This window comes from Chiloscyllium punctatum, chromosome 9 (assembly GCF_047496795.1).
Source record: "Chiloscyllium punctatum isolate Juve2018m chromosome 9, sChiPun1.3, whole genome shotgun sequence".
Lineage (NCBI taxonomy): Eukaryota > Metazoa > Chordata > Chondrichthyes > Orectolobiformes > Hemiscylliidae > Chiloscyllium > Chiloscyllium punctatum.
The window spans coordinates 50,841,156-50,858,368 of NC_092747.1; the positions used below are offsets into that span (position 1 = coordinate 50,841,156).

Here is a 17,213-nt window from a genome sequence, read left to right on the forward strand (position 1 = left end):
ATCATAGCTGACAGGTTTTTCAACCCTATTCTCCCACTTTCTCTCTGTTACCTTTGATCTCCTTCACAATCAAGAACTTATCTATCTCTGTTTTAAATATATTCAATGTCCTGACCTCTACGGCATTCTGTGGCAATGAATTCTACTCTCTGGCTGAACACATTTCTCCTTATTTCCGTTCTAAAGGGTCTTCCCTTTACTCTAAGGCTGTGTCCTCGGGTCCTCTTCTCTCCTGTCATTGGAAATATCTTCCCAATGTCCACTCTATGCAGGCCATTCAGTATTCTCTACATTTCAATCAGATCCCCCCTCATCCTTCTAAACTCCATCGAGTATAGTCCCAGAGTCCTCAAACGTTCCTCATGTGTTAAGCCTTTTATTCCTGGCATCATTCTTGTGAACCTCCTCTGGACCTGCTCCAGGGCCACTTCCTGAGGTATGGGGCCCAAAATTGTTCACAGTACTCTAAATGTGGTCTGACCAGAGTTTTATAAACCCTCAGAAGTACATCCCGACTTTTATGTTGTAGTCCTCTTGAGGTGAATGACAACATTATATTTGCCTTCCTAACTACTGACCCAACCTGCACATTTACCTTAAGAGAAACCTGGACTAGAACTCCTAAGTCCCTTTGCACTTTAGACTTCTGAATTTGCTCTCCATTTAGAAAATAGTCCATGCTTCTATTCTTCCTACCAAAGTGCATGACCTCACAGTTTTCCACACTGTATGCCATCTGCCACTTCTTAGCCCACTCTCCTAACCTGTCTAAATCTTTCTGCAACCTCTTCACCCCCTCAATAGTACCTGCCCCTCCACCTATCTTTGTATCATCCGCAAACTTAGCCAGAATGTCACCAGTTCCTTCATCCAAATCATTAATTTATAAAGTGAAAAGTTGTGGGGCCAACACTGACCCTTGTGGAACACCACTAGTTACTAGCTTCCATCCTGAGAAGGACCCTTTTATCCCCACTCGTTGACTTCTGCCAGACAGCAAATCTTCTATCCATGCTAGCACCTTGCCGCTAATACCATGGGCCCTTATCTTGCAAGAGAGCCTCCTGTGTGGCACCTTATCAAAGGTCTTTTGGAAGTCCAGGTAGATAACATCCAGTGGCTCTCCTTGTTCTAACCTGCTTGTTACCGCCTCAAAGAATTCTAGTAGATTTGTCAGGCATGACTTCCCCTTGTTGAAACCATGCTGACTTTTCCCTATTTAACATAACTTCCAAGTATTCAGAAATCTCATCCTTTATAATTGATTCCAAAATCTTACCAACAACTGAGGTCAGGCTAATAAGCTTATAATTTCACATCTTTTGCCTTACTCCCTTCTTAAATGGGGGATTACATTAACAATTTTCTAGTCCTCTGGGATGCTCCCTGACTCCAGCAATACCTGAGAGATCACTACTAAAGCCTCCACTATCTATTCAGCTATCTAAACTTAGTTGTTGTGGTGAATAATTCTGGCTTGGAGAAGGTGAGGACTGCAGATGCTGGAGATCAGAGTCGAAGAGTGTGGCATTGGAAAAGCACAGCAGGTCAGGCTGCATCCGAGGAACAGGAGAATCGACGTTTTGGGCATAAACTCCTCATCAGGAATGATGAAGGGCTTATGCCCGAAACATTGATTCTGCCACCCTTAGGATACTGCATCACCTGCTGTGCTTTTCCAGCACCACACTTTTCGACACAATTCTGGCTTGTTAATAATTCCTATTGGATACAAAACGTATTTCCTATTTGCAATTGTTGTATTTGAATATGATGATCACTGTATTCAGGCTTGCATTTGGTTTCTGTATCTTTGTATTTAAATTTACCAACATATGTGTCCTGTATATTCAGTATTCATTACAATTCATGTGCTATGAGGAGGAGGAGAAGAAGAAATAACTCTACCTTGCACCATTGCATTGTATAACTTAATTAAGACACTGAAATGCAAGTTCCTCCTGGTACAGATTTTGAAACATTGGCAAATGCAAATCATGACGTGTCAATCTCCTTCAATTACATCAGTGGCTATTTGGTTTCTCACACTGAAGGAAAAATAAATGATATTGCTACTCCATCAAGATGTCAAAAACTGAGCCACTCCGGATGGGACATTTAGATTAATCCCATCAGGTTTTGGGGCTGGGAACTCCTCATGTTACTTTGCAGAGTTGAAGAATGGACAGCTGCTTCAAATTCTTATGCATTTTATGGCTTAAATCAAATTCCTGCCTCAGACAATAGTCAATATTGCAACATTTGGACGCTATTTACTGGCACTTATGAAAATAATGTGAACACTATGAGCTTGAACTACATGATAAAGGGAAAAACACACACTTGTTGTGTGGTGTTGTGTTATCTTGTCTCTTCTTGCAAGAAATTGCATTTATGGTATCTTTAATGTAGCAAAACAACCCAAGGTGTTTCACAAAGAAGTTAGCAAACAAAAAAATTGATACTGGATCTCATAAGAAAACATCCCATCCCAGATCAGAGACTCAAAACAAGGTCAAAGAGACCAGGTTTAAAACACAGATACATGGATACTGTTGCAGAAAGTTGATGTGAAATCATTCTATATTCCAGTTATGAAAGGAAGAAGTTGAATGTATATTGTCAGAGAAGAAACTCTATTTTCATTGTTCAAGTGATGCTGGTTATAAACTGTTCTATATTTCAGAATTAAAGTGAATATTCAGTGAAATTGAAAACAGAAGATATTCTTTAAGGTGTTTCTTACCGGTTATGACCTCTTCCCCTAAGGTCATGAGATTTAGTGGGATGCAATTTCAAACCAATTGATCACCCTCCAGTATACTTATCCATTGGTCCGGCCTAAGTCTCAATAAAAACTATTACAGGCAACTCAAGTTGGAAATATCAAAAGCAAACCCAGAGCTATCATCATCTAGCATCATGCAGTGTGCGTCCAAGTAAGATGTTTTGCAGCAGCTCAGGCTGACGTTCCACTGAAATTGGAGTGCTAAGGCCAACTGCATGCTTCAATCTACTGGAGATCAACCAACTCATCGCAAAACAGGATCGGAGCTCAGAACCTTCACAGTGTGGCATTCTGAAAACATGAAGGGTTTGATTTTTGTTTTGGGGTTAGGACCCTGACATCAACATGAATTTCTAGATCCTAACTAGGTGTTATTTCTGCATTAGATGCCTCAAGCTATAAAAAGGTGGCTAATTAGTTGCCAGGATTATGCTGATAACAGTGGGCAGATTCAAAAGGTTAGACTCTCCACAAACATTCTCAATAAATTGGGGAGACCAGCACATCGATACAAAAAGGTATGGCTGATCATTTATAACAATCTTCAGTCAGAAGTGCTGAGTGCACAACCTATTGGGGCCTCCTCCAGAAGACCTTAGCATCACAAGTACTAGTGTTCCATCAATTTGATTCATACCACGGTTGGAGGCACTGCATACTGCAAAACACTATAGGTACTGACAACATTCCGGCAATTGTATTGAAGAGCTGGGCTCCAGAACTAGCCATGCCCATAGCTAAGTTATATCAGACAGTTGCAACACTGGCATTTGCCCAACAATGTGGAAAATTGCCCAGGCATATCCTGTACACAATAAAATGAACAAATCCAACCTGACTAACTGCCACCTTATCAGTCTACTCTCCATCAGTAAAGTGAGTGAAGATGTCATCAGAAGTGCTATTAAGCAGCATCTGCTTAGCAATAACCTCTTCAAACGACACCCAGTTCAGGTTCCACCAGGGCCACCCAGATCTTGACCTCATAACAGTCTCAGTCTGAAAATGGAGGAAAGAGCTGAATGCCCAAAATTAGGTGAGCCTTTGACAATGTGGCATCAAGGATTTCTAGCAAAACTGGAGTCAATAGGAATCTGGGGGGAAGAAGACTCGACTGATTGGAATCATACCTGGCACAAAGGAAGAGAGCTGTGTTTGGTTGGAGATCAATCATCTCAGTTCCAGGACATTTCTGAAGGAGTTCCTCAGGCATGTCATTGGCCTAACCATCTTCAGCTGTTCTTCAATTACTTCTCCATCATAAAAGGTGAGAAGTGGTGATGTTTGCACAATGTTCAACACTATTCACTATTCCTCAGATGCTGAAGCAGTCCATTTCCAATACAAAAAGATTTGGATAACGTCCAGCTTGGGCTGACAATTGGAAAGTAACGGCCATGCCTCAAATGCCTGGAAATTGTTATTCCCATCAAGACAGAATCTAACTATTGTCTGTTGACATTCAATGGTATTGCCAACACTGAAACCCACTATTGACATCCTGGGGGTTACCATTGACAAGAAATTGAACGGGCTAGACGTACAAGTACTGTGGCTACAAAAGCAGGTCAGAAGCTAGGTATCTTGCAGCAAGTATCTCACCTCTTGACTCCCCAAAGCTTGTACAGAAGGTACAAGTCAGGAATGTGATGGAATATTCCCCATTTGTCTGAATGAGCTCCAACAACACTCTCAAAGATTGACACCATTCAGAACAAGGCAGTCTGCTTGATTCGCACCAGACCCACAAGCATCTGATCCCTCCACCACTGATTTTCACTGGTGCTAACTACAAAATGCACTGTAGAAATTCATCAAGGCTCCTAAGACAGCACCTTCCAAATCTACAACTACTTTCACCTAGAAGGTGGAAGAATGCAGACACACAGGAACACCAACACCTGCAGGTTCCCCAACAAGCCACTCAGTATTCAGACTTAGAAATAAAGTGCTGTTTCTTCACTATCATTGGGTCAAAATCCTTGAACTCCAACTCTAATGTCATTGTGGATGCACCTCCAACAAATTGACTGCAGCGGTTCAAAAATGCAGCTTAGCATCACCTTAAGGGCAAATATGGATAGGCAATGCTTGTTCAGCCAACAATGCCTATACCCGGTGTAAGTTAACAAGAAAACAGTGCATTAAATGAGGATTGCATAACATAAATTAAAGTCCTAATTTTAATTAGATTAAAACCTTTAAAAGAAAGCCCGTGTGCTATCTTTCATTTCTTTTTGAAAAAATGTTACATTTTCAAAATAAAAACCACCTCATTTTTACACCACTTTTAAAAAACAGAAAAATATCAAGAGGTGCAAAAGGAAATAATAGAAAGGGAGCTAAAAAAGGGGAGTAAAGAGACTTGATCAGAGGAAATTTTAAAGAAAGGTCTTAAAGGAAGAAGAAAGTAAAGAGTGTTCCAGAGGGAATTCCAGAACATGAGGCTGAGGAAGCTAAAGGCACCACAATGATAGGAAAAAAATGCACAAGGTTACTCAAGCAAGGAGGGTCACAGTTACAAAGGATTTCAACACAAGAGTAAGAATTTTTAAAAATATGGTGTAACAGTAATGAAAAGCAAAGACAATGGCTGAACAGATCCTGGTGTGATGTGGGATATGAGGTTGCGGTCTGGTATCTAGGGAGAAGATTGAATGAGTCATTGACAGGGTTTGTGGTAGCATCTAGTATTAGTGGAAGGAGTAAAAATACAATTTGTGTAAGACTGGTTGTTGAAGAAGCAATCTGACAATACAGAAGCAGTAGAGATGTCAGAAGAGTTGTTGGAGAAGGAGAAATGGATACGATCAACATTCATATGCAACTGATCCCACATACATCAGCAGAAAATATTACAAAGCAAAGTTGAGAGGAAGATGAAGGGATCACAAAGAGATTCTGTGCATGGCTCTTGAAGTGACAGTGAAGCAATAGAAGAGGGAAAAAGAATTTTCGCTAGATTCTTTAGTAAGAGCACTAACAAGAAAAACTGAAGGGTAGTCCCACCAATGTGTGTAACAAAGGCAAGTGCCAAACGTGGTTGATGTTCCTGCTGCTCCTGGAATGGCCCCCTACATTCTTCAATTGACCCAGGACTGATCCCTTGTGTTTGATGGCAATGTTAACTAAGTTGGGGATATGCAGGGACATGGATTGATTCACTCTATATAAACTTTTATCTATTCTACTGGTTGGACAACAATTGCCTCAAGATAGACTTGAGAAAGTTCATGGGGTTGAATTAGTCCAGATTTTGCCTCTTTAATAATCATTATTGAGATTTTTAAAATTCTGGAAAAACTAAAGAAACAAATATTTCGTAAATATCTCAAGTTCGTGGGCATTCCTACACTAGACACAATGCTGATTGATGTTCTATTATTTCTGATTTAACCACCATACGAGGAGTGATTGGAGCTGGGTGCTATCACAAGTTCTGGTATTATTAACAACAAAGGCAGTCATAACCGAAACAAGTCAGCAAGATACCGAGATGGAGATACGTGAACCAATCAAAAAAAAGACAACTTAACCCCGCCATGGACTGACGTTTATAAATCTAACCGTGATTTTTCCAATATCTGTTAACCCAAACTAACGTTTCTAATTGAACCTCGACCATAGGTTTTAACTACAAACATTATATCTGCTGATAAAGCATTTACAGGAGATTCCCAGGGAAATCCTTTATTTCCCTGCAGCAGCTAAAAACGGTGATAGCATCATATATATAAAAAAAACATAATGATTCAGCCAAACTGGGTTTCATTGGGAAAGGCTAATAAAAAAAGGAAAAGGCGTTCTCTCCAGCTCATTGGCTGTAACCCGTACATTTAAAAGCACCTGAACTCCAAACACTTGTTTTTGCTTAATAACTGGAAGTATTAACGACTCTTTCAAATCACGTGCTCAGAGCAGCAGGAAGGCTTCAGTCAATGCTAAAACGGCCACTCGCCGCAGTCTGGAGTGTTCCCTGTGACAATCGATTATTTTCGATAAACGGCTCAAACGTAAAGAGAAGTGCTTTCTACTTACAGGCATTTGTGACAGCAAAGCTGTTGGCTGTTTCAATGTTGTCCACATGAGGAACCAAATTGAAAGGGGCTTCAGTCGTGTTGGGATTAGTATTGTGAAGATAAATCGCAAAGCGGAATGCACTGTATTCCTGATCAGAATATCTCATGAACAGCCCTCCTGCAACAACGGAGAGAGAGAAAAAACAACAAAACAACGGAGGGATAATTAGCTAATAGCATTCCATTCGCAGTCCCTGTCAGATCACAATACAGTCCACGGACTGATGCATTGGAAAACCCATCGTGCCATTACACAAAAAAAACCAGCGACCTTCAGGTAAAGATACAAGCAAAATATTTAATCGCATCTTGTCACCCCACCCCCACCCCCCGAGAGAGCAGCATTAATTATTTCAGTGGAGGGAGCAAGTTTGCAGCAGTTTGACTAAACTTAAAAAAAAACGGTTCGAAGTCATGCTCAACCCGAACTCCCTAACCAGCACGCCATCCAATCACAGCAGAAGCAGCGAGAGGTCCACTTTTAAAATGCAATACCGTACAACATCTCATTCCTCATCTCCAGTCATATCATCGACATCAATGCCGTGTGAGAACTCGATATCTAAAACAAAACCCCTCGAAACTCTGACATAAAATCAGGACCCTCTCCCCCCAGCCCAGCTAAAATATTCACTGATCGAATAACGTCAGCATTCGGCCGTGCAGTGAAGACATCGATTACTGATTAACAACCCCGGGGGTGAACACACCGTTTTAATATATAGAAAACTTCCAATGTCAGGAAGACATTCAAATCACGAACATCGCCACAAATGCAAAATAAAAGCCCCGACCGCGAATGGAATTTCAACTTTTGAACGTGGGTGATTTTGCCGTGGAGACAGAACAGGAAGCATCTCATTAACACGGCCTTGCTAAATGACATTCGATGCACACATTGGGAGACCCCGAGATAGATCTATTAGCATTAAAAACACCGTCAGAGGAATTAACTTTACAGCTTGTGGAAGATAATTGATATTCCATTTTACACCCTCCAATGTTCCAGGATGACTTTCCTCCACAGCTTGTCCGAATAACAGAGAATACTAACTTTTCCCCTCAACCAGTCAATCTTATTCTGACGACCATATCTGAGTATACACACCGTGCACACAGTAGCAGGTAATGCATCTTATCAGCAATTCTGACGGGTGTAGTGCTACAATGGTCTGACATGCCTTTTCTTTAGATTGCAGTTTTACAACGTGAACAGAATACAAGCTATATATATATATATATATTATCAGATGAGAACTTTTCTCGGCAACTGACTAACATCAGTGCGAGCGAGCCAGCAGCATCCCATTAAGAGCTGACAACCCCAGTACAAGTACTGCAGTGTTCCAACATAATACTACTGCACCTACTACTCCCTCCAAAAACACCAGAAAACGGCCAACATCTTCCACAACTCTATCCTTTCCCGAAATAACTATCTTCCACACGCATCAATATTTTATAACTGATGGCAAATTCTTGAGCCAAAAGGGAGAGATATCCCGGCCGTTGTATTTGAAATGCACCAGTCGATGGTGCACGGACAGATCACGACAAGATCCATACTGTGCGAGAAATAGTTTTTTTTCAAAAAAAAAATCGGATCAAAGATCTTACCTATTTGTACACTGGTGGGAAAAGCTCCTAAAGCAAGCCCCAAAAAGCCAGAGCAAAGCAAGACAATTTGCCTGCCGATCCGCTTCATCTTCTTCTGTTAGATGTGATTGAGAGGCATCGAGGATGGTTACACACAGGGCACAGCGCGGTCTCCTCCTAACAACCCAGTCTGGGCATTTTTTTTTTCCGCAGTCTCCACTCACACACAGTCAGAGCGAATGTGTCCAGTTGAATGTTGTGGCGCTGGGATCGGTGCACATGTAAGATGGTGGTGTTGGGAGCGTCTAGTGGCTGGCAGGGGGGCGATGAGACATGCGCTATCTATCTCCGGCACTCTCTCCGACCCTGTCCTATTGACCAAAGCTGATCGCCGGCTTTCTGAAGCAGCACGGGACGATTCTCACTCACCCTGGGACCAATACTCCTGTTCCCAGCACGCAGAATGCCGGTGGCTCCCCAGGAAACCATTGAATGTGAGTTTTCACGTGACGGCTATTTAGTCCAATATTTGTGCCTCTCCATCCTCCTGCTCTCTATCCATGAGTGAGTCTGGATATGTGCTTGGCTGTGAATGGATGTGCAGGCACAGCTGTGGGATGGCCTCCATGCCCCCACAAGCTGCTTCGGTTTGTTTGATTGACACGGTGAAGGGAGAACTTGCATTTGCGTAGCGCCGGTCACAGCCCCGAGCCTCGTAAAGTGCTTCGCGGCTCACGGGGCGTCATTGCAAGTGCGGGCGCAACTGTGAAGTCGCCAGTCCCAGGCACAGCCAGCTCCCACAAACAGCAACGGGTGATGTGAGAGAACCCCAACAGCTCGCTTTCTTTACGTGGGGTAGACAGACAGGACCCTGGCCGGATCGATCAGGAGGCAGCTCCCAGCGGCGCTCCCAGGGAGTACACCCGTGGAACCCATGGGTGTGTGCAAACCTGCGACTTTCCTGTTTGCAAAACCATCAGCGACAGGCGCCCTGTTTATTCTGATGCGTTCCATCACGGGACAGCAGCATTTTGACAATGGTCACTTGCTCAGGTACTTCAGAGATTAGGAATGAATATGCATCAAAAATAATTATGATCATTTCTTGGAAGTTTTACCAATATATCACTTCCCCCCCCCCCCCCCCCCCCCGAGATGGATTTGACTATCATTCTGGTCTTGTTCATTAGAAGCTAGAGCATTAGCTTTGTACTTTGCTCAGTTCCATAATTTCACACATGACATGCCCTTCATTTGTGGAGCTATGGTTTTGCATAGCGATGTCATTCCAGCTGTAAAACGTGTGTGCAAGAATTACTGAAAAGAGGCGATACGAGTGCCACATTAGTTTTTCTAGAGTTATTGATAGCTCCAGTTCAAAAAAAAATTGTCATTGTATTAGTCACTGTGTCCTAAATTGTCTAGTGTGTTTAATATATGTGAGACGATTATACATTATGTGCCGTTAGTTATATATACTGCAATCAACTCCAATTGTCCCGTGCACATGTCACTCCTCCCTGATCCCTCCAGCTAACCTTGGCACGGATGGAGAATGCATTTACTGTTCACTTCAGCCGAGCAACTGGACAAGAAAGTGAAAATCGGAAACCAAAATGTTCACGTCAGTCGACATCTATAAAAGGAAAAGACAGGTTGACATTTCTGCTCAGAAGCTTTGCAGACTCACCACATTAACTTTCTTTTACAGATGCAGAGAGAGAGAGACAGACGTGTTTGTGTTTGGTTTCTTTGTTTTTTTTCCCAGACTTTTTCGATCGGAATCTAATACACCGTGTATTCGGAAATGTTTAAAAAGCGGTGGGCCATGAACCGAGGGAGGAATTCCCGGTCTGGAGTCACTGGGAAGGAATGTCAGACGGGGAAGGGACTGCCGGGGCGGATAGGTTAGCGCACATCTTGTGACCTCCACCGTGGATCAACGCGCCTGGACTGAAGGTTAAAAGCCTTAACGAGGCGCTTCAGTTCTTCACTGACTTCGGGAAGATTTCTGTTTGGTTAAAAGACAACTCGCTCTTCAGTCCACGCATAATCAATGCATGGGTCTCAGGCTTGGTGCTAGGTCGCCACTATTTCTCATTCAGTTGAGTAGTCATTTTCTTTTCCCCCAGCATGAGTCCGCTCTGTCGTTCTCGTTCGCCGCTCCAGGAAAGGGGCGCTAACATCATGGGTATTTATAAGTGATATGAATGATACCTGCATTTTTAACCCAAAATCATTTCATTACTTTAAGCCTTAAAAGCCTCGGTGTGTGCCTGTATTATACTTGTGTGTTGCCTTTGGTGCTTAGAGACACTTTTTGCAACATAGATCCTTCAGCCCATCATGTCCGCACCAGTCATCAAACATCCCATTTTCCAGCAGTTAGCCCCTGCCTTGTATGTTGTAATGAAAACAACCCCAGTCATCATCACAGCATTGCTCCAGCCCAGGTGATTTTTTTTTCTCTACTGTCTCTGTTGCAATTACATTCCTCCGAGAGTGTGGTGACTAGAACTGCAAACAGTACTCCAGCTGTGGCTCAACTAACAATATCATCAGCTTCATAATAATCTCCTTTTGTTTTTAATAAATTTGACTAATAAAGACATGCATTTGTAACCGTCCTTTTTTTCCCCTGCTCCACTGTCTTCAAGGATCTATGGATAAGTACCCCAAAGCCCGCCTGATCCTTTTTACTTCCTTGAGTCATGGAGGTGGACAGCATGGAAATAGACCCTTCAGTCTAACTCGCCCATGCAGAACAGATATCCCAACCTAATTTAGTCCCATTTGCCAGCATTTGGCCCATATCCTTCTGAATTCTTGCTGTTCATAAACCCATCCAGATGCAATTTAAATGTTGTAATTGTACCAGCCTCCACCACTTCCTCTGGCAGCTCATTCCATACACCCTGTGTGTGAAAAAAATTGTCCCTTAGGTCCCTTTTAAATGTTTTCCCAGTCTGAGCCCAGTTTGGGACCAGGCTGCATCAGCGGTAGCTGCATTCCCAAGATCGGTCCAATGCCGACTCATGGTGACAGTGAGGTTGGTAGAGGGAAGATGGCGCCACAGAAGATGACACGGTTCCAGCGGTATGGCTCCACAGTGGTATGGTACCGGACCACAGAGGCAGTGCTGTTCCTACTGCAGTGGAGTGCAACTCCAGGCCCAGTACCTAACCACAGAGGCAGTGCTGTTCCTGCTGCAGTAGAGTGCGTGGACTCCGGGCACCTGAGTGTTCGCAGACTAAGGGATGGACTTTGTGGCTTTGTCTGGCTATCGAGGGAGTGCAGCGGAGGTACAGGAGGTCAATGGCGGGGCTATCATAGAGAGTCATAGAGATGTACAGCAGGGAAACAGACCCTTTGGTCCAACCTGTCCATGCTGACCAGATATCCCACCCCAATCTAGTCCCACCTGCCAGCACCCAGCCCATATCCCTCCAATCCCTTCCTATTCATATACCCATCCAAATGCCTTTTAAATTTTTCAATTGTACCAGCCTCCACCACATCCTCTGGCAGTTCATTTCATACAGTACCACCCTCTGTGTGAAAAAGTTGCCCCTTAGGTCTCTTTTATATCTTTCCCCTCCCAACCTAAACCTATGCCCTCTAGTTCTGGACTCCCCGATCCCAGGGAAAAGACTTTGTCTATTTATCCTATCCATGCCCCTCATAATTTTGTAAACCTCTATAAGGTCACCCCTCAGCCTCCAACGCTCCAGGGAAAACAGCCCCAGCCTGTTCAACCTCTCCCTATAGTTCAAATCCTCCAACCCTGGCAACATCCTTGTAAATCTTTTCTGAACCCTTTCAAGTTTCACAACATCTTTCTGATAGGAAGGAGACCAGAATTACCAGTGGCCTAACCAATGTCCTGTACAGCCAAAACATGACCTCCTAACTCCTGTACTCAATACTCTGACCAATAAAAGAAAGCATACCAAGTGCCTTCTTCACTATCCTATCTACCTGCGGCTTCACTTGAAGGAGCTATGAACCTGCACTCCAAGGTCTCTTTGTTCAGCAACACTCCCTAGGACCTTACCATTAAGTGTGTAAGTCCTGCTAAGATTTGCTTTCCCAAAATGCAGCACCTCGCATTTATCTGAATTAAACTCCATCTGCTGTTGAAAGATTGGAGCAACTGGACTTGTATACACTTGAGTTTAGAGGGATGAGAGGGGATTTGATTGAGACGTATAAGATTATTAAAAGAATGGACATTCTGGAGACAGGAAGCATGTTTCCACTGTTGGGTGAGTCCAGAACCAGAGGACACTGTTTAAAAATAAGGGGGAGGCCATTTAGAACAGAGTTGAGGAGAAACATCACCCAGAGAGTAGTGGATGTATGGAATGCTCTGCCCCAGAAGGCAGTGGAGATCAAGTCTCTGGATACGTTCAAGAATGAGATGGATAGAGCTCTTAGAGATAGTAGAATCAAGGGTTATGGGGATAAGGCAGGAACAGGATACTGATTGTGGACGATCAGCCATGATGATAATGAATAGTGGTGCTGGCTCGAAGGACCGAATGGCCTACTCCTGCATTTACTGTCTATTTTTTTTTGGCAGCAAGGACTCACGGCGTTGGTGGGAAGTAATCTATACATTTCTTTTTCTTTTATTTCTCCTTCTGTCTTTAATTCTGTCTTTTATACTCTACAATGGTCCCAGAGAATGGCAATTATATACAATTTTCACTGTACACCTGTATTCCTGTCCTTGAGTACATGTGACAATAAAATCTAAATCCAGATCTGAATCTAAATCCTTTGTTCGTGTCTAGACCATTAACGTACACTACAAAATGCAAGTGATCCAGTATCAAACCCTGTGGTACACCACTGGCTGTAGACCTCCAGTTGTAAAACACCCTCAACCATCACCCTCTGCTTCCTGCCATTAAACCAATATTGAATCTAATTTGCCAAAGTGCCCTGGATTCCATGGGCTTTTCTTAAGGTTCTTAACAGGTCTGCCTTGCAAGAACTTGTCAAAAGCCTTACTGCAGTCCATGTAGACTGTTTCAAATACATTAACATCTGCAAACTTAGTCAACTCCTCAAAAACGTTCAGTCAAATTTGTTAGATATGGTTTCCCCTGACAAAGCTGTGTTGACTGGCCTAGATTAATTCTTGTCTGTTCGAATGGAGATTGATTCTGTCCCTCAGAATTCTTTCCAATAGTTTCCCTACCACTTATTTTAGACTCACTGGCATGTAGGTTCCTGGTTTATCCCCACCCTTCTTGAAGGATGGTACTACTTTAGCTGAGATTTAATCCTCTTGCATACATTTTGCGCCAGAGATGATTTACATAAATGATTTGGATGCGAGCATAAGAGGTAGAGTTAGTAAGTTTGCAGATGACACCACAATTGGAGGTGTAGTGGACAGCGAAGAGGGTTACCTCAGATTACAATAGGATCTGAACCAGATGGGCCAATGGGCTGAGAAGTGGCAGATGCAGTTTAATTCAAATAAATGCGAGGTGCTGCATTTTGGGAAAGCAAATCTTAGCAGGACTTACGCACTTAATGGTAAGGGCCTAGTGAGTGTTGCTGAACAAAGAGACCTTGGAGTGCAGGTTCATAGCTCCTTGAAAGTGGAGTCACAGGTAGATAGGATAGTGAAGAAGGCGTTTGGTATGCTTTCCTTTATTGGTCAGAGAATTGAGTACAGGAGTTGGGAGGTGATGTTGCGGCTGTACAGGACATTGGTTAGGCCACTGTTGGAATATTGTATGCAATTCTGGTCTCCTTCCTATCGGAAAGATATTGTGAAACTTGAAAGGGGTTAGAAAAGATTTACAAGGATGTTGCCAGGGTTGGAGGATTTGAGCTATAGGGAGAGGCTGGACAGGCTGGGGCTGTTTTCCCTGGAGCATCGGAGGCTGAGGGGTGACCTTATAGAGGTTTACAAAATTATGAGGGGCATGGATAGGATAAATAGACAAAGTCTTTTCCCTGGGGTCAGGGAGTCCAGAACTAGAGGGCATAGGTTTAGGGTGAGAGGGGAAAGATATAAGAGAGACCTAAGGGGCAACATTTTCATGCAGAGGGTGGTACTGTATGGAATGAGCTGCCAGAGGATGTGGTAGAGGCTGGTACAATTGCAATATTTAAAAGGCATTTGGATGGGTATATGAATAGGGAGGGTTGAGAGGGATATGGGCCAGGTGCTGGCAGGTGGAACTAGACTGGGTTGGGATATCTGGTCGGCATGGACAGGTTGGACCAAAGTGTCTGTTTCCCTGCTGTACGTCTCTATGACTCTATATGAAAATCGATAACAGAGGCTCCACAATCTCCTCCCTTGCCCCTTACAGCAGCCATCTCCAAGCCTGTTAAAGTCATTTATCCCTCCTTCCTCATAATGCTAATTCATTCAACTATATCACAGTCCACTCCCTGATTGCTAGGCCTCCATCTTCCTTGTCCATTTAAAATCTTACTATCTCTTCCAGCTCCAAAGATTGCCACCTGTTCCCTAATGGATGCTACTCTTTCCACTGTTGTTCTTTTGCCCCTGTTGTACTTTCAAACTCCCATGGATTTTCCATAATGTTACCTGCTAATATTTTTTCATGTCCCTTCTTCACTCTCCTAATTTATTATTTAAAGTGACCCACTGCACTTTCTATAATCCTCTAGAGCATCCACTGTTTTGACCCTTCAGTATCCACCATAAGCTTCCTTCTAATTCCACGTCCAATCCTGTACATCCCTTGACATCAAGGGTTCTCTGGACTTGTGGGAACATAATGGCCCTGTACTATTATCCTGTTGAATGTTTTCCTCTGCTCTGATATGGATTTTCCTGAAGCCAGCTACTCCCAGTACATTTTGGCCAGATACCATCCTATCTTAATGAAAAATATACTTACCCCCAATTCAGAACTGTTATTTCCTTTCCATCTTTGAACTATTATAAATCTTACTGAATTACAGTCACTGTCACAGAAATGTTTCCCTACTATCACATCTACCACTTGCCCAGCTTCATTCCCTAAAACTAGGTCCTTGTAGGACTTTCTATATGCTGGCTTGAAAGGTCTTCTGGACACATTTTAAGAATTCCGTCCCCTCTAAGTCTTTTACACTTTGCCTATCCAAGTTAATAAAGGGGAAGTTGAAACCTCTTACTTGTATTAGCTTGTGTTGCTGTGCACTGGATTATCAATGCTTATGAGCAACAGAAGGAAGAAATATAACTATGAGTTGGAATACTTTTACTAGGATATAAACAGAGTGTCCACTATTTGATTGATATGCAGGTAACTTCCATAAGCTTTTGACTGAGCTTAAACAATTATGTTATTTTTTATCCTCTCACAGATTCACAGTTGTCAAACTTATTCCCGAATTCCCAATTCTTTTCCTTTTCAGCTGAGAGATCAAAGGCAGCACCTGCTGAATATGAAGCAACCACCAATTCTGTTAAAGCATTGCTGCATGTAATTCAGGCACAATCCATTCATTTATCTCACTGAGTTATTAGTCCTGTTTTATATCATATGTACAATGATATTTTGACGTTGTTTCATGTCAACATCATATATCCTCTTTTCCTTTTGTTTACTTCTGCTCACTTTCAAATAAGTTAAAGAATAAAGAGGTAGATGTGAATCTGATAGTGATTTCAACCTGGAATTTCCTGGCTTGCATTTATTTGTTAAAAGAAAATTGTGTGCAGCTTGTAAAACACCCTCATTGGGTCTAAACATTCTCATCAGATATTAATGGCATACAACAACATGGATACCTCTCCACTTAATGTAGTCCACCTTTATCAAACTATTCTGCAATAATTCATGCTCACGATTACACTGTTTCCTTAAAAATCCTATGAATCCTATCTGTCTCAAGTGGTCAATCTATCAAAGATCTGGCACATCTTTGAGTAAAGCAGGCGACCAGACTCGGCTATCTGGCTACAGCAATGAGCTCTTTACAAAGTCTTTTCTTTCTACCCATTTTCTTGCCAGGTCCATGCAATTTCAAGGTAACTTCTGTGTCGTGCTCTGGGCCTCCAACATAAAATAATCTAAGCTTTAGGGAGAGGAGTCCACCAAAATTACTATGGTGTTAATAGGGCATCTGAAGATGCCTCAGCTGTCAGTCAAGCCACAGGATCACCCCACAGTTCAACAAACAAGGAATCGCTGTCTGACTTTGTCCAGGCCATCTGCAAGTCAAAGTTACCTTGTTTCCTGCTCATTGTTGCAGGAGGACTTTGCGGTTGACCAAGGAGGCTGGAAGGAGATTGAAGCAGACAAGAGTAGCCATGAGATGCATTCTAAGAGCTCAGTTCTCAACATGAGCTAAAAAAAATTATCTGCTCTGGGCTGCAAAGATATATTTGGATGACAAATTAGAAAAAATATACATTGATGGGGACAACAATAGAAGTGTCACTTGCTTATTTGGACTTAGATAGATATCGATACATGCACCGTATCTGGTCACCATCTTCTCGAGTTGTACAGGCTGCACATGTTGTACAGGTCATCCAGCTTTTATGAGAGCATGTTTTTGAAGGATAGTTTGGTAATGTAACACCTCTTGGGATCATGGGGTAATCTAGCTATAAGGGGTTTTCCTCAGCATTGCTTGATGCATTACCAGCTCTCTCCTCGTGCTTGCCATGCAGAACAGCCTGCTTCAAGATTTGATTAGATTTATTGTTGTCACATGTCCGAGATACAATCAAAAGTGTTGTTTGGTGTGGTCTAAAGGCA

General features: G+C 42.7%; 1 protein-coding gene across 10 annotated transcripts in view; it reads right to left on the minus strand.

Moving 5' to 3' along the window:
- LOC140481390 (glutamate receptor 4) overlaps positions 1–17,213 on the minus strand; it is a 324,446-nt gene that overhangs the window by 231,060 nt on the left and 76,173 nt on the right. For 4 of the 10 annotated variants that reach the window (XR_011961514.1, XM_072577499.1, XM_072577500.1 and 1 more), the window contains exons 1-2: positions 8,485–9,225; positions 6,827–6,985 (exon numbers count right to left, since the gene is read on the minus strand). Coding sequence is in view for 9 of the 10 variants with exons in the window: in XM_072577499.1 (XP_072433600.1) it covers positions 6,827–6,985; positions 8,485–8,572 (247 nt within the window). In the remaining variant the exon portion in view is untranslated. Of the gene's footprint in view, positions 1–6,826; positions 6,986–8,484; positions 9,229–17,213 lie in introns of those variants that run through there. The other 6 variants (XM_072577497.1, XM_072577501.1, XM_072577496.1 and 3 more) reach the window with 4 other exon arrangements.